General features: G+C 35.9%; 2 protein-coding genes across 2 annotated transcripts in view; one reads left to right on the forward strand and one right to left on the reverse strand.

Annotated features, from left to right (window-relative positions):
* The window catches only part of LOC135076952 (single insulin-like growth factor-binding domain protein-2), a 65,118-nt gene that overhangs the window by 20,068 nt on the left and 22,634 nt on the right, over window positions 1–22,416 (forward strand). The window lies entirely within an intron of this gene.
* On the reverse strand, window positions 3,121–5,501 carry LOC135076951 (uncharacterized). Its single transcript, XM_063971474.1, has 2 exons — window positions 3,805–5,501; window positions 3,121–3,483 (listed from the first exon to the last, which is right to left on the reverse strand). Exon 1 carries the CDS (start codon window positions 5,236–5,238, stop codon window positions 4,327–4,329), a length of 912 nt encoding a protein of 303 aa, XP_063827544.1. The 5' UTR covers window positions 5,239–5,501; the 3' UTR covers window positions 3,121–3,483; window positions 3,805–4,326.

The following is a 22,416-nucleotide window of genomic DNA, read 5'->3' on the forward strand; positions in this document are numbered from 1 at the left end:
TTTACTACTTCAACATGTTTTTTCCAGTTTAGGTGAGTATCTAATGTGATGCCTAGAAGAGTAAACTCGTTTATTTCTTGTACATTTATTGTTTCAGTTACAGAGTTAAATCTTAAGTTTTTTCTTTTGATAAGGTTTAAATTGGATTAGTTTTGTTTTTTTATTGTTAATTTCGAGATTATGTTGTTGGAGCCAAAGTTTTAATGTGTTATAAGATTCAGTTATGTTATTAAGGATATTTATTGAGTCGCAATTTGGTATTTTAAATAGTAGGGATACATCATCTGCATATAGTACGCTAAGTGTGTTGCATACTTTAGGTAAATCATTGATTTATATCAAAAAAAGTATACATCCTAAGATACTTCCCTGGGGGATTGACCAGTTAGTAGTGATTAGTTTTGATCTTACGTTTTGTATTTCGCAGGAAGATTCATTGAAATATTGTAATTGTACACATTGTTGCCTATTCCTAAGATATGACTGAAGCCAACCGTATGCGTCGCCCCGAATGCCTACCCCATAAAGTTTTGAGAGTAAGGTTCATGGGAAACTCTATCGTAGGCTTTAGTCATATCTAGTAGCAGTCCTACAGCGTAACTCTTGTCATTAATGTAACTAAGTATCTCTTGAGTGTATGTGTATACAGCTAAAGTGGTTGAGCGATTTTGACGGAACCCATATTGATTAGTATCGAGAATATTGTATTTTTCTAAGAAGTTGCAAATTCTATTGGCCATAACTTTTTCAAATATTACAAATATCTTATACCACAAAATCTAATATCAATGGTATTTGTTTTAAATCTTTATTATTTTCTATTCCGAACGGATACCACTTTTTAAACGAATACCAAAACAAGTTTTTTAGGTATAAGGTACAGTTAATAAAAATACTTTTAGTTGCGAAAATAAGTTGTGTTTATTTAACAAAATCAGTTTAACCAAACAAACTTAAATATAGTAAGTATTTATGTTTAATTCAAAAATAAAATATAACAGGCAATCACCTTTACATATTAAAATCTAGTAAGTAAGTATATGTTTTGTTTCACAATAAAATATCAGAGGCAATCAACTTTTAATAACTGGTTGCTTCGGATTTACCAAAACAATGTAGCAAACTTACCCTTTTTCGCAGGTAAAAAATTTTAAACAAAAGGTTTCAATTGAACTTGTTCTATAAGTTGTATGTAAAAATATTCGATTAAAGTTAATATAGAGTTTTAGCATAGTCTAGTACTATTAAGTACAAGTAAGGCATTGTATTACAATCGTATCATAATTATAATAAAAAATCATTTTTGTAGCTGACTGTACCAAGATTCATGTTTTGGTATTGGTTCGGAATATATCGCACATTTATTAAAATTTTAAAGAGTGGTAGGTATCCGATCGGAATAGAAAATAAAAAAGTATAAAAACAAATACCAGTAGTATTAGATGATGGTATTGCATCGGAATAAATCTTTTTTATGTGGGTGTCAGTTTCACACTTACTGAGCCGCCTAATGGGTACAAAAATAAGTCTCTTTTACTAAATTGTTTTCTTTTGGCATAGAAATAATAGTAACGTAGAAAGAATACGGAGAAAGCAGGATGTGTACATGAATAGATAAGTAACGTGGGTTTGGATAACTTTTTGCTAATTATTTGTTATTATTTTAACTGATTGTTATTGTATACGCAACTATAATAAGTTGCGGAGCTCGTGTTAAACCTTTTACATCAATCCATTGCATTATGAAATACCTAACAAAGTAAAGTTATTAACTACTTAAAAGATAAAATAAATAATTATTCCGTGATAAGTATATCCCATCAAAAACAATACTTGTCAAAAAAACCAAGTCTCGCAACTCAGTTGTTCTACGGTAAAAAGTTGTGAGATCCATGTAATACCAAGTCCAGGCCAGGAAATCTTTAACGTTTTACATAAATTATTGACTTGGCCATCGCACTAAATAATTTAATTTACACGTGTTTTCATGCGATGGCCAAGTCAATATATTTATGTAAAACGTTAAAGATTTCCTGGCCTGGACTTGGTATTACATGGATCTCACAACTTTTTACCGTAGAACAACTGAGTTGCGAGACTTGGTTTTTTTGACAAGTATTGTTTTTGATGGGATCTCATTTCTTTTTGTATTTTGTAGACAGCAGTTATGTATCTAGAAAACTGGACCGAAATTGAAAAATTTTACTCGACTTGGCGGTTGCGCTACCGTGCCCCCAAATATTTTAGTTTTTCCTTGATTCATACACCAAACACTACTTATATTCCAAATTTGAAGCTTCTAGGTCTGCTAGAAGTGCCTTAGAGTTTTGATGATCGGTGAGTCAGTGAGTCAGTGAGTGACAAAATTAAGTAACTTTGACCCGTTATAATTCTTAAACTACTGGTTCAAATTGAATGAAATTTTAAATATACCGTGTCTTTACAATGCCTGCATAGCTAATGAAAATTCAGCCTTCTAGTTTTATCCACAACGAAGTTACAGGCGGTCGAAAATGGCCTGAATTGCTTCGAGAAAAGGATGGTACGGCCGTGCCGCTTTTTTGCTCGACTTGGTGGGGGCACTGCCGTGCCCCCAGATCTAGAAAACCACCAGCAGGATCCCGTTTAGTAGTAAATCCTACCTACTAATATTATAAATGCGAAAGTTTGGATGTTTGGATGTCTGGATGTTTATTACTCTTTCACGCAAAAACTACTGAACGGATTTTGATGAAACTTTACAGTATTATTATAACCCAGATTAACATAATAAGCTATAATTTATGACGATCTGTGATAAACTAAATTGCACGCGGGTGAAGCCGCGGGCAAAAGCTAGCGTGTTATACGAACATCCCGTTTGCTGTGTCCCGTAAGAAACCGATCCGTTCGAATTTGTAATCCTCCTACATTACTGGTTCCCGCAAAACTGGATTCCCGTGGGAACGAGCACCTAGTTCTAATTAAAAGCTTTTAATTTCATCCTATCCCTAGAATAGGCTAGTTTCCTTAAAAAAATTTTTTAGTCCGTCAATTTTAATATAAAAAAAATATTGGACACTTAAATTTTTAATTGTGTAGGGGCCTCGACCGGGAAATGATGGAATGAAGAACGTAGTGGACTGTATTACAGGTTTATTGAGACTACGTTAAACACAGTTTGGTTGGCAATTATAAGCAAGGGAGCGCGCGCGGTGTCTGCGGTGGCGTGAGGTGAAGTGAGCGGCTGATCGCCGCGGGTGCCGCGCGCCCGCGCCTCTGGGCCGAGAGCAGCCGAGGGCAGCCGAAGGTGCTCGAACATCCTCCCCGGGTTGACCTCTTCGGGAAGTAGGGAAGTGGTCAAAGGTCCTCTTCTTGGTCCATGAAGTTATCCATCCAGCTGAAGAAAGCAAGTTACTCATGAGTAAGATCGATTCCAGAAGTGCTGCCTGATGCGTTGAACTCGTTGAAGCGCTGCAGTCGAGTCACGTAGACGTCAGTCACCTGTGGATGCGGAATTGACATGAGTGGTCGTCCAATTAGAAGATGGGAAGGATCAAGGCGAAATAATTGAAATGGACTAGATGATAGAGGAATAGGAGAATGAAGTTTAAAGAGAAAATTGTATTGCCTCTGTGCTATCAAAGTTAAATGAATGATTTAATATAAAATGAAGTTAATTAAGGTTAGAATGTAAGTACAAAATTTAGACAATGGCTAGACCATGGAGGGACAAAGTAAATCTGATGCCTTGACAAGAAAGCTAATTAGTTATGCAATATGGGTTTCCAGTAAGAAGTTACATAGTTTGTTATTAGAACCGACAAAATTGATGCTGTAGTTGTACAGAATGCTCTTGGGTTTGCCCTGAAGAGCCACGACTCGGTTTAGAAACAGCAGTGCAACGAACTCGGCGTGCACGGTTTTAACTGCAAAACAGACAAAGGTACACAATTAAAACTTTATAAGCTTACATATTTACCTTTCGATAGGTATGAATACTGGCCTAGCATGAAGTAAGATAATCGATTTTACTAATTATATTATAGGCGTTGTAAAACTAAATTAAGAAGTAATAATAATGCACTGATACAAAGTCGTGCGGAGGGAGACCGAGCCTTCCGCCTACACGGATGACAACGTCATCATTTACATTGCCTGAGAGACTAGACAACTTAAAGATAATTGTAAGTTGTAAATAAGTTAGTATTTAAGTTGAATGTATAATAAATATTTTAAGTGTATCTAAATCTTGCTATAAATAAATTAATTGTAATTATTTTGATATGTTGAAATTAAATGTTACAAATTGTGAATACTATGGAAATGGGAATATTATGCAATGTTTCACGTTATTCTCGGGCATTTTTGAATACGAGTGTCAGGCCGTGAGCACATAGAACACTCGCTGATAAGGTCAGCCTGCAGCCCGCGAGAAAAATGATCAGCTGGATTGCTCATAGACGGTGTGTAGGTCCACCGTGTGCTTGGAGGTGCTTTTCTATGTTTCAAAGCTCGTTCCTCCTGCGATGAAAAATTAGATGAATATGATTTAGATTGAGACAACAAACAAAGGTGAAAATTAGATTCAATTGTGGAAAAATTACAAAAATGTGAAAGCTTTGAGGACGATGGACGTGATTGAAGAGCCACAACAGGGCCTGACACAATCCACCCTAGCTTTGTGTCATAAAACTTGGGCTGATTTTTGCCTAGGTCAATAGAAGCGTGACCTATGACGCTCCAAAATATTTCAGCGCCAACTAAGATGTCGATGGCTGACGGAATATGAAAGGAAGGGTCAGCTAGATGTATATTTGATGGAATTTGGATTTTAGTTGTATCAATTACTGATAACGGCAATGGTTTTGTGATCTGAGGCAGTATGAAACAGTCGATCTCTGCTTTGTAGTCGCCGTTATTTGACTCGATGACTAAGTTACAGGACTGTGTGCTAGTGGAACTCTGACTATTTATACCTGTCACCGTGGAGCTCGCACTACGTCTAGGCAATCGCAGTCTGTCACAAAATGAACTCGTAATAAAGTTGGCTGTGCTACCGTTATCCAGCAGTATTCTTGCGTCGACCTTCTTGCCCTCGCTGACCACTTTCACCAACGCTGTGGAAAGCAAAATATGCGAAGATGTAGTATGATGTACAGTAGACGTGTCACTAGCTAAGACTACATTATCTGGCGTGCAAGTAGGTAAAGAGGCGCCTCCAGAAATTCTAGTTGGTAAGGCAACACTACTAGGCATGGGGTCTTGGTAAGAAGTAGGTTTAGGCTTGTCAACATGCAAAAGCGTATTATGTTTGCCTTTACAGTATTTGCAATGCGACAATCTACATCGATTAGTTAAGTGACCCGGACGTAAACAATTAAAACAAAGATTGAATTCTTTTACTTTAGTAATTCGTGTATCAATAGGCAAGTTACGAAAATTTTCACATGTATATAAAAGATGATTTTTAGCACATAAAGGACATTTTATTTTTTCTATTTGATTTTGTGAATTAATTTGTGAATTTAGATTTAGATTGTCGCTGTTATAATTATTAGTTGCAACTATAAAGCATTTAGGTTTTGATTCTAAGTTAGTTTGATTAAGTTTTTCTTCAATAGTCTCCAGTAAATCGGCTTTATTACTAATGAAGTTACAAAATTGAGACAAAGATGGGGATTTAGGTAAGGTGCTACGATATTCCTCCCAATTTCGACTAGTTACAATATCTAATTTGTTCGACATCATGTAAACAATAAGCGTGTCCCAATACTCCGTGGGCTCGTTCAATGTTTTTAGCGCTCTGATGTTTTTATTAATTGTATCAATGAGATGACGCAAAGAAGCACTCGACTCTTTCGAGGCGTTGCCAACATTGAACAATGCCTGCACGTGATTATTCACTAAAAGCCTACTGTTGTTATAGCGCTCACACAGTAAATTCCACGCCATTTTATAATTATCACTATTAAAATCGATGTTCTTTATAATTTCGAGTGCATTCCCCTGCAGGGATGCACGTAGGTAGTGGAATTTACTAATGTTGTCAATACTACTGCTATTGTGAATTAGTGACAAAAACGTATCTCTATACTCAAGCCAGCACTGATAACTACCATTGAAATTAGGCAAATCAATTTTAGGTAAGCGAATAAAATTATTGTGTAACGATGCACCTGATTTGCTCGCCGAACTCGTCACTGACTCGCTGTCCCCGGAGCCCGCGCTGGCCAGCAAGCTGCGTGCCTGCGCAGCCAGCGCGTGGTACCGCTCCTCAAACTGGGCGCGTTCCTCGTACTCGGAGTCCGGAGCATCCGACTGCACCTCGATGTCGAGCTGTAATGCGTCAAAGTCAGCGTATAAGGCATCAAATTTACTAAATCGGCCCTCTAAATCTATTCGCTGCATATCGGACAGTTTTTTAGTGCTTCCCAAACTGTTTAAGTGATTATAGAAATGAGTAAGCTTTGCTTTCATAGCACTGCGTTTTTTAATTAGGATGGGTAAGCTATCAGTGGCCATTGTGATTGTAAAATTTAAATTCAACGGTTAAAAATTGAAAACTAAAATGTGTAGAATCTGCACGCTAAAAATAGCAATAATAGATAAGGAATGAATGAATAGACGCGTGACCTTGAATGCAATGTAAATATGGGTCGAGCGCACAGCTGATGCGACCGTTATATTATAAAGTATGTATATCGATAGCTGCGCGTAAGCAGAAAGAAAAGGGAAGAAATTAAAGCGTGCAGATAGATGTAAACAAATGATTGAAGCTTGATTTAACTCAGTTATTTAGAGGCAATGAAGAAAGACAGAAAAGCTAGATGAGAACAACCGTTAAATTTTGAAATTTAACGTACGAAATTTGGTTTTGAAAAGGATATAGACGGGAAAATTGGAACGAACTCACAAATATCGTTATCCTTATCCACAAGGCGACCTGATTCCCACGATGAAGCGATGACACGGCGCTTTTCGACCTCCAGGTCGAAATTACAACGGTCAAATCTGGACTTCTGGAATCTTGATGTGTGCGTTCTGTGCTTTTCTTCTTATTAGAAGACCTCGACGATGAGCTGCGACTTCCACCTGCAGTTCTAGTAGGCGATGACACGGCGCTGTCCACGTAGGGGCCAAAGTCCACGAACCGTCCCACGTAGTCTTCAGTTGCTGGATCTTTTCGCGGCGAGTAAAGGACCAAAATGTAGGGGCCTCGACCGGGAATAGATGAAATGAAGAACGTAGTGGACTGTATTACAGGTTTATTAAGACTACGTTAAAACAGTTTGGTTGGCAATTACAAGCAAGGGAGCGCGCGCGGTGTCTGCGGTGGCGTGAGGAGAAGTGAGCGGCTGATCGCCGCGGGTGCCGCGCGCCCGCGCCTCTGGGCCGAGAGCAGCCGAGGGCAGCCGAAGGTGCTCGAACAATTGTCAATCAAACAAATAATTACAAAGTTATAGTGCGTTGAAGTTCCGCGCGACGTCACAAAGTGCTGCACTTTTACGCACTCACTGACGTCACGGGCCTTTTCTTTAGAACTTTGGCACGCTTTATCTCTTTACATTTTCATTAGTTTTAAAAAGTGAAAAATAGGTGTCGAGTATTTTTTGATAAGCTAACTGACGGACTATTTAGAACTCTTGCTTTTTTACCCAGGAAACATCCCTATTCTCTTGAGGAAGACGAATTAGTTTGAAACCCTCACTTCATTGTAAGACATAATTTATTAATCAATGCCACACACTGTTCTGGACGTTTTCAATTACCCGTGGCTAATGGCATTCAATATTCGACTGCTAATTGCATCATTCCTCAGTTTGCGTATCCAAAGCAATTACGTTTGGGTCCCAGTGGAATTGGGTCCAGTTGGCTCACTGCCGGTTGTTGGGGTCACGGTATTTTAGTCTTAGTGGTAAAACACACGCAGCTGAAAGCAGGAATTTGTAGCAGCTGAATAGTTGTATGATCGACTTCACACATGACACAGTATTCTGTATACAGTAATACATACATCGACGAAAAAAAAACGTACACGATAAAACGGAACAGTAAAACGTGTCGGCCGTTTGGTGTAGTGGTTCAGAACGGACTACTATGCCGAGAGGTCCCGGGTTCGATTCCCGGCCGGGCAGAAATTGAAATGATGAATTTTAATTTCTGTGACGGGTCTGGGTGTAAATATGTATAATATGTATGTATTTAATAAAAAAAAAAAGTATATAAGTAGTATATCCGTTAAGCTAGCACCCATAACACAAGCATTGAGTTGCTTACTTTGGGGCTAGCTGGCGCTGTGTGAAATTGTTCAAAGATTTATTTATTATTATTTATTAAAACGGAGACATGTGTGAACCGGCCGTAAGGCTTATACTCGTACAACAGTATATTTAAGAAGTTGACGAACTTGCGACCTCTTTTTACAACTTTCTCAATGCAAAAAGATCAGGCACATTCAGCGTCAAATAGTTCGTGACACCCAAAGTAGCCAAAAAGTTCGCAACACATCTTTGTTACATTGGAATTTTCTCAAGAACACAAGGTGAATCCCTCAATTTTTTCCACGTCGTCATGGTAGCGGCCTGTATCCAGCGCCTTCCCGTTACCTTTATGAGGTCGTCGCCCTCAAGACTTTAAAATCTTATAAAAAATACAGAGATAACAATTTTTATAGTTGTAGGAGCACTTGTAACAATAAGTGCATTGAAGAGCGTGCCTACTCTCTCCACTTGTACCTACTGTGGTTAGGTTCAGTACCAGTTCTAACCGACAGATAAATTTGCATACAGAACCGTAATCTAAAAGACAAATTGTCTTTGTTCCAGCCTAAGTCTATGCCTGTATGTATAATTCAAGGCATTTTAATTATGTAGGCAATATTGACTTTTTCGAGTTTCTGGAAGTCTGGGTAAACCTTTTCCAATATTTATACTTATCAAGTATTTTATTGTAATTGAATTACATTTGAACATGTTATTGCTAATGAGACATACGTTTTACATTTTCTCTTCTAACACAAAATACGTTACGTTTCCCATGTGAAAAGACCACATACTGGGGGCGTAGTGTGAGTTTACTTCAAACGTCTTCGATATTGAGTGCGTCAAAAAAATCTATGAAGATTTTAGTTCTTGAAAGTATCCGCTAGGGACGCTGCACAATCCGTCATTCATAATGTCATTTTTTACGCAGTCGATATCAAATACGTTTGATGTAAACTTACACTAAGCCCCCAGAGTACCCAGAGACTAAGCCGCCTCTCACATACTCCGTTTATACCTACTTAATGTACAGTCACGGAATGAAAAGGTTCGTCAGTTTTCAAATTGATTCCTTCAACGAATCGCGAGCACATATTACCTTTTGAAACTATGTTACAGAATAATCTCGAATTAGAGAAAATAATCTTTAACTGTTCGTCAGTAAAGTTCAAAATTATTCAGATCAAAGTTGTTTGACGATTTAACTTGTCAAGAAGATTATTATGATTGATAAACTACAACCTTCTTGTTGGTTCAACCTGCCATTATCTATTAAATAAAAAAACTACATTTTGTAACATTGCACTGATGGAATAGAAAAATAAACAAGCAAAACCCTATTCGTTAGCAAACGTCATATTTATTTAAATGTTAGCAGCACTGTTTCTCGCACGGTTATGTTGGCAGGTTTGACTCTTACAGTACCTAGTGCAAGCGAAAACCGACACTAAGGTGACGAACCTTTTCATTCCGCGACTGTACTCGTAGGTATTTATGTATGAAAGTAAGCATGCAGAGGCAGTAGCATGGATCGAATTTGACATAGGTAATCCTATCAAAACGTTACGATTATAAAGCATTTATGTATTTTGACTAAAACGAGCTTAAGTCGGAAGTTAAATTTTTTGGCAGATTTTTTTTTTTTTTCATGGACATAATCGTTCACTACACAAAATTGTTATGGTCGTTTTAAATTAAAGCGCGAAATACTAGCTGCCCCAAAAATACCAATTATTTTAAATGTCCCAACAGAAATAAATATCATTTACAAAATAATGTTCAGTTTCTTAGAATTTCAAATGATTTCGAGGAAACTTCTTTCGGACCTCAACAAATATTTGAAAAGCCGTCTAGCGGTTCTTTGGTTTTGTGCTTAGCAACAGATTTTGTGATTCCTATTCGTTCGAGTCTAAAAAGGATAGACTCATCGTCTTGTCAATGATGTATACAGGGTGACCAGTAAATTCGATACAAGTTTAATTTAGTATCAATAATTGTGCTGTGAACTTTAAATTTACTTTTAAATTGGGAATGTTTCCCCCAGACAACTAAAAAACTAATGATTTCCAACCACAATTTGTATAATACCCTGTATAATCTTAACTTTAACAAGTCTTAAGATTCTACAAATCCTTGGACTTAGAAAAAGTCGACCCCGTGATTACATTATAACCGTTTCGAATTTGATTATCTAAAATAATTCAACTAAAACGACTTGAACCTCTAGTAAGACAATAAAATCGTTTAACCAGTCCTTAACAATATTGACCTACGATTATTTCATTACGAACTTACCCCAAATTCGTTAAGACCTCGTTTTTGAAACAATTAAGACTTAATTTAAGGTGAGTTTTCACTGAAAATCACTGGTCCGTGAAGAAATCTCGTAGAGATAACACAATAAACTTTTAACTTATATAGGTACAAAATTTTAGGGTTACTTACTAAGATTATTATTCCAAAATAAGTAGGTTATAGTACAAAGGTTCCAGAGTAGACGTAAGTATGTAAGCGTTTCATATTATTATAATTGTACGTAATTTTGTACTGTATTACAAGATACAAATAAAAGAATAAATAAATACATTTAGAGAGGACTCATCGATATTTCATTTCAACTAATAAGAACCAACTTAATGTCGAATTACTGATTCGAATAAAAATTCGAGGATAGTAAATTTTACTGACCAGTGGGCAGCAAATGAACGAGTATTGGAGATCATTGTAGCATGAATTCGTATTAGAGATCTTGTCCAAAAACATGATATTTGTACAGTAAACGTTTAAGGATTACCAAAAATTGTATCGCTGAAATATGGATTATTTGTGCCTTTTATTATATTACTTTAAATTATTTTTCTGGACTTATAATGTTCTGGGTAATAATACACTAGAGGGATTTTCTGAATTTTTCTGTGACCTACAAACAAAGTAAAAATAGTTTCGTGTATGTCTTGTTTTCAGTTTGATTACAATACAATACAATACAATATTGGATGAAACTTGTTGGTTGTACGGAATATTTATTTTATGTTTCTGCTTTTAGAGGACACGTGAGGCATATCAGACGCTTATAAATAGCGATTCATAAAGTCTGCCACCAAAATTGTACCTATGTTAGGTAGCTAGAAGAAGAAACAATCTCCCAAATAAACTAATAACAAACTACTCCAACGTCTACACGTGAAATAACTGACAAATTACTAAATTAGCTGCTCAATGTTCACACCGCTCAATGATTAAGTTCTAAATTCTAGTTACATGTTCATGACATGAGTATGCCTTTGATGTAACCGCGCCTTAACCGAGACCGACAGTTATTAAAACTTCGAAATTGTGTAGAGTTTATGAAGTTCGCAGGTCAATTTGTAAGGAACCATTCGGGCTGGTAACAAATTGTGTCTATTTATTATCGACTAAGTTTCCCTATCAGCAATTTGCCAAAGCCATTACACGGTTAATAGCCCTTTGTGTAGTAACAACCTTATCATTTCGGGGCGATATTTTAAGTTTTGCCGCTAACAGCAATGTTATTTATGTAAACCTATAATTTTGTTAGAGTAAGGATAGAGTATGCATAATTTGGTCATGAATTATAGTGATTCTGTGGAGTTATTGATATTAACTACTTTTGGCTAAGAAAGGAAATTAATTATAGTCTTATGAAGTGATATTATGTACCTGTATGAATTACTCCGTTGACTAGGGAGTAAAATTCCTTACAAGTTTTTCATTATACATATTCTGACTAAATTACAATGTGAAATATTGCGTATTTGTATTTATTTATTTATTTTATTTTGTTTCTTTATTTATCACATAGTTTAACCGATCTTTAATTTTTTTAAATAGGTATTGTCTGTACCACGAAGTGCCGCCAATGCAATGTAATGATATAGCAGGCCAAACATTGTGTCACCTAACGTAATTGTATTACGAGCGATTTTGCAACAAAATCGTATAATCTGATGTCATGTCACAAACAAACATTGTGACATGTGTATAAAGTTTTTCACTCAAACTTTCTGTAATTACGATTAGGGATCCCCAGCAAAAAATAATGTTTTATGTATCTTTGAAACGGACCCCATGTCAAGTTGTCATGGGTCATCCACCTGTCACGCTGTCACAAAGTAAGCACATGAATTAAATTAGGGACGACGTTTCAATTAAGATTGGTTTACATACATAAAATAAATATCAATTTATATTTCCTTAAGTTGTTTTTAATAATGTAGAAAGCGTTATAATTCATTTGAAGTGATGCATAGTGGCATTGTGAATAAATTTTATTTGAGCTATTTTAATTCCAGGATTTTCGAATAGTTCAGGTGTTAAGGAGGAAGATACTGATTACCTATATTTTAATATTTTTAATAATTTAATCAACACACATTGTCTCTTGCGATCTTGGCACATGTTACAGCTCGATACGTCTTTGTTCAGTGACCTTCTATCGTTAATTGCAGACAATTTTAGGTTAATTTTAAGCCTTGGACCATGGCAATGACAAGATTAATGATTGAAGTAAAAAGTGTATTCTTCCACAGCTATACTTTCAGTAAAGCTTAATTACCAAACTAAAAACTTATAATGGGCCTAATGACGTAAACAATTACGGACAGAACTTTTAAGTCACGAATAAAATGAGCACAATTTATAAGACTAATTAGAAATGTTGTCAACAAATGTGGAATTTCCCCAGCAAATGAAAATGATGCCTACTTATTTTCTTCTTCGCTTTCGACTGTTACTTGACATCTCATTACCGTCGAAACTCGAATCACATAATACAGTCGACCGAGTCTATAACTTTACAGGAAAAAAATAACGCTATTTTTTTCATTTCTTTTGCTCATCGGTTCGTGATTTTTATTGGACGCGTTTGGTCACCGATGCCGTTTTCGGTCATTACCGAAAGACCGACCGCACTTCTTCCAGAATTGAGTCATTTATCTAGGGATGGACGGGTGATTTCGAATTTATTTCCCATTTTTGGGGTAACTGCATGACGAAAACACCGCGGGAAGAGCAAATTAAATATCTTGAAGGGTGGGTCCTTCGTTGAATGATTTATGGCGCGTAGTTCCTGAAACCCATTGAGGGGAAATTTATGATTTCACTTTTTAAAACCCTTTCGTTTATGTAGCTTCTTCTAGTAAGTAGTAGTAGCTATGAAATAAAATAGGGAAAATAGAGAAAAAATATGTTCTGGTAAGTACCTAGATTAATTTATGGTTTCACTATTGAAAAAAAAAAGTACTTGTAACTTCACAGGAAATTCGTGGAACTAAATCCTTTACTGTTCTACGATATCCATGACGTGAACTAGAGTTGCCAACTAAAAAAAACGTTGCTCTACTTTCAACGAAATGTCTTTTACAAAGGTGTCGAAATTCAGTAACGAGCTGCATTTTTAATTACCGTTTGACGTTTTCCAATAAATCAATAGAACTACAGTTCCTAGTACACAAACTCATTTGGAAACTAGTCGGGAACAGTCAATCAATCGGCGTATTACATCGTGGCAAATTGCCTCAATCGCACAGTACGGCTTCCTTGACGTTGATTAGCCCGTAGTCGTTGTGGTTGAGTAATGACCTAGTTTGTTCTTGGAAACTAGATGCAATTTCAATAATATTAAATAGCTACCTATCTGTAAATCCTCTGTTAAGTTACCGTGGTTATGGGCTTTTTACTCGTACTTACTTGTATAAAAAGAAGGTCAAGTTGATTCGCTAGGTAGGACTTAGTGTGTAGATACATTGAGGCTGGGTTGCACCATCTTACTTTAACTTTTACAAACGTCAAAAATCTGTCAAACTCCATACAAAAAACACCGGCCATCGTTAAAGTTACGGTGAAAGTTAGGCGGTGCAACTAATCCTAAGAGATAGATTTTGAATTCGTTAATTTATTGTTAGTTTAAGGAACTTTTACGGATGCTGAAAAGAATATATTGGTCCGTTGTAGGAAGCCAAATCAGTGGCTAAAATTTTTGAAGATTTAGTAACAATAGAAATTCCCCTTCACACCTGAGAGGAGTACTGTAGTTGAGCTCATAAGTTTGACACCAACCAAATACTCAGTAAAAAATATCGCAATAAGGTACAGGTATGTAGGTTTCTTAGGTATTTATGGTCTTAATATTCATGAAGTCGACGCTAAATATTCTAACTGTAAAACCAGGCCTGTTCATCTCCGCGAGTTAACATCGAAAACAAAACACGCGCGATGGCCCACCTACAGGATACTATTCGACAAGGCCTCACATATGAGCGAACATTGACTCACGCACTCGTATTCTTGTGTATGATGGAAGAAAATAAAGAAAATGGTGTACTGTGCAGTATTTAACTGCCTAAATAATAATAAAAACACAGAATGTACTTTTTTAAGTTGCCTCAAGACACTGAGAGGTAAATAAGTAGTTAATATTATTCATGATAATTCATGCTAAATCATGTATTTCCTCCGCCATTTTCCGCAGTTTGGCACCTCACGTCACATCATTTTACCGAAGTCAGCCCTATAGCTTCGGCGCAGTGCCGATCGCTGACGTTTGTCAACAAAATGGTGCTTGACTCTTGAGACAGGCTAAATTACACCATATTTTTAATGACATTGAGCATACATTTTTTAAATACTTTCGCGAAGTAAAACTTCTGTACGTAGTACTTATTATTATTCTGTGGTAAAACATTCAAATAAAGTCGAGTCTATACGAGTTGCAAATGCTGAATTATGAGCCTTGTGTGGTGAGAGCTGAGTAATAATGTAATGGCTGCATGACATACAAGCACCTAAAAACAAGCACCTTATGTATATGGAATACGGGCGATTTTGCAAAACAAAAATTATACTCTGATTGCGGTTCTTTGTATTGTCCTAACCCGAATGCAAATAGACGTAGAGGAACAGTTTGCCAAATTGCTTCAACTATTTACCTTCATGACCTTGGCCTTGCTGGTTCTAGAATATTTGGATAAGAATACACGGTTTGAAATAATAAAATAAGGTAACTGACTGCCGTGGCTTTGTCAGAGATGGCTTTTTGAAAACAAAAGACAATTTCCCATCTTCTTGCCAAATTAATTACTTAAAAAGTAAGTACCCATTTGATTTAAGACTTTAAAATATACCCAAGTGTACTTTTTAACAACTTTATTTTTCCAAGTGAATTGTGATCCGGTCCATTTAGCTCTACCTTTTTTTAAGCCTAGATACGCCATGGCATAAGTATAATTTACAGTTTCTACTTCACAAAGTAAGTATGCGTTTTCCAGTCTCTAGGTTGTGTTATACTCGTACATCACGTGATCAAGTATTGCTCGTCAGTTAAGTAAATGAGTTGTATATAGACAACAGGAAAGCAATTATCTAACTGTAGGTAGAGTATCTCCCGAGGGTCTGTCCAAAAAAACTCCATCGTACGGCAAAACAAAAAGAAATAATTAAGAATGGGGCATAATAAGTCTCGGGCGGGCCGTAAAATTTAATTAAATAGTGGCTCAAATCGCTTGCTCTAATGAGATGGGCGTAATGAACACCTCAATAACTATCTCCTTTGTTCCCAAAACGGTTAACGTACGAGTAATACGCTCTCTTTTATGAACTCATAGCATTTCCAATTAAGAAAGAGAAAAATAAAAAAGAATGCATACTTTTCGATGCTTTTTTGTTTTTACTGGTTATAAGAAAATTTAAAAAGGATGTGTGCGAAAATTTCGTCGTTCTTCTGTTTTTACTGGCTGTTACAAAAAATTAAAAGAATGAGCACCTATTTCGTTACTCTTTTGTTTTTATTTGGACTATGCACACGGTAAAGGTATTTTTTACTACAAACTGTTTTTGTCTTTTTACGCAGATCTCTGAACTTACTTGTACAGCTAAATTAGTATTACTTGTTCGTTGTTATTTTATTATGATCAAGCTCAGAGGAAAATGGAAAATTGTTAGTTGTTTTTGTTAGCGTTTGAAAGCAATTTTTACATTTCCTATTCTGAAATATTTGTCGATTGTAATCACCGGTGTTGAAAGCGTTTAGTTCAATAAGACTCAAAGAAATATTCTCTCATAATATCTATTCTTACCTACTTATGTAATATAGCGGCCGCCCGCGACTTCGTACGCGTGGACCTCGTTTTACTCCATTAGGGGTGGAGTTTCGTAAAATCCGCTCTTAGCATCTATAGCGCATACATTTTAAATTTCAACTCTCTTACTTTAAACACATAGGACTTTCATAATATAAACTTCCAACCCTCCTTTTATCTCCTTAGCCCCCGTAGTTGATTTCTAATGATACATTTTCAGTATATGTACCACCACCACCACCACCACCACCATTTCAGCCATAGGACGTCCACTGCTGAACATAGGCCTCCCCCAATGCTTTCCATGTTGATCGATTGGAAGCGGCCTGCGTCCAGCGCTTCCCTGCTACCTTTACGATGTCGTCGGTCCACCTTGTAGGTGGAAGTCCCACGCTACGTTTTCCGGTACGCGGCCTCCATTCCAGAACTATTCTGCCCCATCGGCCATCAGTTCTGCGTACTATGTGCCCTGCCCATTGCCACTTCAGCTTGCTAATCCGTCGGGCTATGTCAGCGACTTTGGTTCGTTTACGGATCTCCTCATTTCTGATTCGATCTCGCAAAGAAACACCAAGCATAGCCCTCTTCATAGCACGCTGTGCAACTGAGCTTTTGTAACTGTTCGGCCTATAGTGAGAGGCCACGTTTCCGAGCCATAAGTTATCACTGGTAACACACATTGGTTATACACTCTAGTCTTCAGGCATTGAGGTATTTTGGACGGAAAGATGTTGCGTAGTTTCCCGAACGCTGCCCAGCCGAGTTGGATTCGACGATTAACCTTCTCGAAATTGGACCTACCTAGCTGGATCGTTTGTCCGAGGTAGACATAGACCTACTTGTCGACAATCTCGAGAATTGAGCTCCCAACTGAAACTGGGTAGGGCGCAACATGGACATTCGACATAAGCTTCGTTTTGTCCATGTTCATCCTCAGGCCTACCTGTTGGGAAAATCGATTAAGGTCTTCGAGCATTGTGCCAAGATCTTCAAAAGATTCCACCGATGACCACAATATCGTCGGCAAACCGATGTGTACACAGTACCACAGTGTACCGAACAGTATATTATTATGTACACCTCCACAATATCTAGAGATCATAGTGAGCATACATTTTAACTTGAAAGTTAAAGTCTCTTACTTTAAAAACCGAGGACTGCAATACAAACTTCTAACCCCCTTTTTAACTCCCATAAGGGTTGAATTTTGCAAAATTTCGTCTTAGTGACTACCTACGTTCTAGAGGAGGTGTATTCCACTTTGATCACCTGGCTTTGATCAGCCAGGTGATCAAAGTGGACTTACAGCGACAATTTAGTGTCCTTTGAATATATTCTGTGCCTTTGAGCACCCACGGATACGATCTCCTGGGTGAGCCAAGTGGACTCTAGTTAAATTATTATTTTAGTGTCCTTTGATCATCTACAAACAAATCACACCTCCTCTGAATAGTCACATGTCCAATTGTTGTACTACATATTTTGTTTTGTAACATTTTTGATATTTTCTAAAAACCGCAATAAACAAATTGGACATGTATGTGACAATTCAGAGGTATGATTTATTTATAGGTGATCAATGAACACTAAAAAAAAATTATTTAACTGGAGAGAGTGGAATAGACCATTAACCCCTATGAGAACTCTTTTGAGACTTGTAGTTTCTGAGACTTCGTGATGAGTGAGTGAGTCACTTAGTCATTCAATGACCTTTCTTTCTACTAAAATTATACGTACCTATAGTAATTATCATTAAAATCAAATAAGTAAGTACCTACCAACCTAAGTAATTAAAATAAAGACCCTACCAAAAAATTAACAAATTACATACAGAAAACAAAAACGAAGTAATTCTTGTTATTTAATTTTTTAGCGTTAAGAGTCGCATCTCAAACTAATTTGAAAATTATAAATAACTTGAAAAAATCGAACTGCCTAAGTAATTCTTATCCTATTTAACTACAATCGTCCACGCGCCCATCCCATTTGTCCGCCGCTGAACCGTACCCTAATATTCATCTCGGTAGATGGCGGCACTTAATAAGAATTTGCAAGGAAGTTTGTAAAAAGTCACTAATTAACACTTTGATTTGCTCGTTTTAACACAGTGAATGATTCAAATAGGTACATACAGTGAATGGTTCAAATACATAAAATATTTTTATTTATTAAATTTTCAATATTATTTACGAACAGCGTTATTCATAGTACATGTAATATTTAGTTACTAATTTACTAATGATGTCGATAGATGGCGTTTGACAGCTTTGCCTTCATGAATATTTAGGTACCTCAAAAATTTTTGTCAGGCGCAAGAAGATTTTAACCAATGACGATAGATGGCGCTTTTCCACGTCTTATGAAAATCCCAAATATTTTACGGGACCCTACTTTTTTCCAAAATAAAATTTAGCCTATGTTACTCGTGAGTTATGTAGCTTTCGAATGGTGAAAGAATTTTTAAAATCGGTCCAGTAGTTTTTGAGCCTATCCATTACAACTAAACAAACAAATAAACAAACAAACAAACAAAGTTTTCCTCTTTATAATATTAGTGTAGAAAATGGGATTAGTTTAAGATACTTCAGTTTATTTTATTGAATTTTAATTATTTTCAACGAGAAGAATAGACTCTTATTTTGCTTTATCTTCAAAAAAACCGGCCAAGTGCGAGTCGGGCTCGCACACCGAGGGTTCCGCCGTACAAACGTAGCGGTTTACAATTTATGACGTATTAAATCAAATTACTTACTTGATTCCGTTGCGAGTAGTGGCGAATTTCAAAATATGCGGTATGATTATTTTTTATTTATTTATTTTTCCTATATTTGCATTAAAGGTAGGTACCTACCTCAGCGTTTTGAATTTTTGCGTTGATTTAGAATTTCTCACAGTTCAGAGGCAATTATATTTAAGAAGTGTTTGATATGAATTTCAACTTTAATATCTCTACGCGTTCATGTGAAAAAGGGTAGGTAGTAAGTTTATAATTATTAAAAAAATATTTTATGTCATGTAAGCAAAAATAATATTTTAAATTTTATATAACTTCAAATTTATCATTTTCGCAATTTTTCCTTTATCTGTACTATATAACGTTGCTTCGTGCCGAATTTCAAGATTCTGAGTTCACAGGAAGTACCTTGTAGGTTTTGATTCCCTAGCGTGTGACGGAAATTCGTCTAAGGTGTCGGTATAAACTGCTGTATCTTTTGATCGCGTTAACTTAGAAGTTTGATTTTTTTACTTCTTAAAGGGACAATAGATCTAGGTATTTGGTATAAATTTCAATTTGATACCTTTATTCGTTCGTGAGAAATAAGGTAGTAAGTTTCATTTTATTAAAATATTTTTATTATATTATATAACTAAAAAAATGTAATTTTCGCAATTTTTCCTATATTTGCATTATATGACAATGCTTTATGCCAAATTTCAAGATTCTGAGTTTACGGGAAGTATCCTGTAGGTTTTGATTCCTTTGCGAGTGTCGAAAATTTGTTGAAAATATCGACATAATCGGCTGTATCTTTTGATTGGCTTGGCTTAGAAGTTTGATATTTTCACAGCTTAAAGGAACAATAGACCTGAGTATTTCATGTGAATTTCAGCTTGATACGTTCACGCGTTCTTGAGATAAAGGGTCTTGACAGACGGACGGACGGACAGACGGACAACAAAGTGATCCTATAAGGGTTCCGTTTTTTCCTTTTGAGGTACGGAACCCTAAAAATATCAATTTACTATCTCTTTGAGATTATCATGAATGGAAATCACTCAAATACCAAGTACCAAACCATATCACAATGAAATTGACCTATTGTGTGTGCTGCTATGTGTGAAAGGTCAACTGGTAGCTAATATCGTATTTGACCTAACCAAGGTAAACGGCTACTAGTTCGTGATAGTACGTAAGTTCGTAAGTTTTTTTTCTAGCTCAAATAATAAGCAAATGGAATATTATTTATAAAAATTCTTCATTACTATAAAAACTCTATTATTTAAGCTATCTAAAAAACTAAGTACCAACATTGTGGCGCCAAAAATGAGAGCAATACGAAGCTTTAAACTCTCAGAGAGCCAAAAACAGCCGTGCGGCTTGCAAAGGTTGTTCTCACCGTAAGGTTAGCGCTCCAACTTCTTAAGCTTATAAAAAGGCGAAGGAACGTCCATTTAAATAAAACTTGTAATAGTGGTTTCATGTGTTCCTTGACAATTGATTTGGCTTAGAAAAAAGTTATATGAAAACGTAGAATTCCTTTAAAATTGCGATTAATTGACTCACGAAATAGCGTACATATTATTTTTCGGGTGTCCCCTATTTCGTGACACTACCGATTCAAGGATATTATGGATAACATTTTGATGCTTGGTTTTTAAATAATTATTTATGATAATTTAAATGTAAGTTATGAAACAAATAATGCATTTATTTAAGTTTCTCATGACCTAAATTCGGTATATGTTTCGTTCACTAGAATTTATATGACACGAGTTTGAAGTTCACATATATGACCAATTTTAAGATAAATTAGCATAAGTAGTACCAGCATAATTTTGGTTTTATTTCGATTTGTTTTATTTATCTTTGTTTATTTGTATTGTTTATGGGATAGATAATTGTTAATTGACACATATTGACAATAATCTATGAATTTTAGTTGGGGAATTTGGAATAATCAGTATCACGAAACAAGGAACCGTATTATTGTTACTTTTTTCCAAGTTCGTGATATACAGGGTGACTGGAACTGAACCCGCCATAGCTAATACGCGTATAGAGGAGGTCATTTGCTAATTATTGAACCCTACTTTCTATGACTAAAGTTTTATAGTTTAGGAGATATGTCAATTTTTATACTTTTTTCAGATTTTTCCGAAATTCGACCTAAAAACTGCTTATTTTTTTTTCTCGCATGATTTTAACCGATTTTTTTATTTGATACTAATATCAAATAAACCTTTAGTCAAAAAAATAAATTTCAGATCTAGATAATGATTCAATAACTAGTTACGAGCCGTCAAAGTTCAACAAAAGTACAAACCACGATAAAAAATTCAAGTTAGATATCGATTTAAAAAAAACTAATGGTGATAATGGATTGCCAATGATCTTAAAAAGATCTCTACCTTCTCTTCTTTCCAATGATATAATTATCACACGTAGTAATTAGATATTGAAATTGATTAAAATATCAAAGTTTATGGAAGAAAATGGAGTAATAATACGAAAATTATCCACACAAAGTTTCTTCAAACATCTCATATTTTCTGCTATACTCCTTTTCATAACTATTGTGTGTTTTTTGAAAAATGAATTTAAAAACAATAATCAAATTATGATGTAGGGGGGGGTTAAGTCCCCCCCCCCCCTACATTTCTAATGGTTATATAAATATTTTCACATATTGTAAGAATTAACAAATAAAAATATTATACTAGACACAATATTTCTTATGAATATTTTTCAGGTAAGTAATATCGTCAATTTCACATAATTATTTTATTCCAAATTTTTATTATCGTTTTTAAATTTATTAAACCCTTAATCATTATTAAAATATCCTAACTGGATGCATAAAACCTTATCCCGAAATAGGGGACATGAGTTCACGAACTTAGAAACAGAGCAAAATTTTGTCACGAAACAGGATCCAAACAAGAGGTCCGCAGAATAATTAATATAAAAAAAAGTTCAAACTATATACCTATAAATTATGCATTATTTTTTTTATTTGTGTTGAGCGGCTATTCTAGTTCAATAAAGTCCTAGTATCACTGCGACCGTTATCGATCTATTGTGATCGCCGCTGTTTTCCTTACAGTTCGCCTCCGAGTCCTGCATCCATTAGGAAGTGCAGTATCTTTTGGGGGGCGATATGTTTTACATCTTGTGGGCTTAGGATGTGTTTGCCCAGGTGTAAGCTCCGCTTGCGCATCAGAGGTCCGCAGTCCGTGAGAATGTGTAGTGGCGTTTCATCTGCCTCTTGGCACATCCTGCACGTTCTTGTTTCGGACAGTCCCATAGTGGACAAGTGCTTGTTTAAGCTGCAGTGTCCAGTGAGGGCTCGAACTAA

The sequence above is a fragment of the Ostrinia nubilalis genome, chromosome 12, assembly GCF_963855985.1.
Source record: "Ostrinia nubilalis chromosome 12, ilOstNubi1.1, whole genome shotgun sequence".
Classification (NCBI taxonomy): domain Eukaryota; kingdom Metazoa; phylum Arthropoda; class Insecta; order Lepidoptera; family Crambidae; genus Ostrinia; species Ostrinia nubilalis.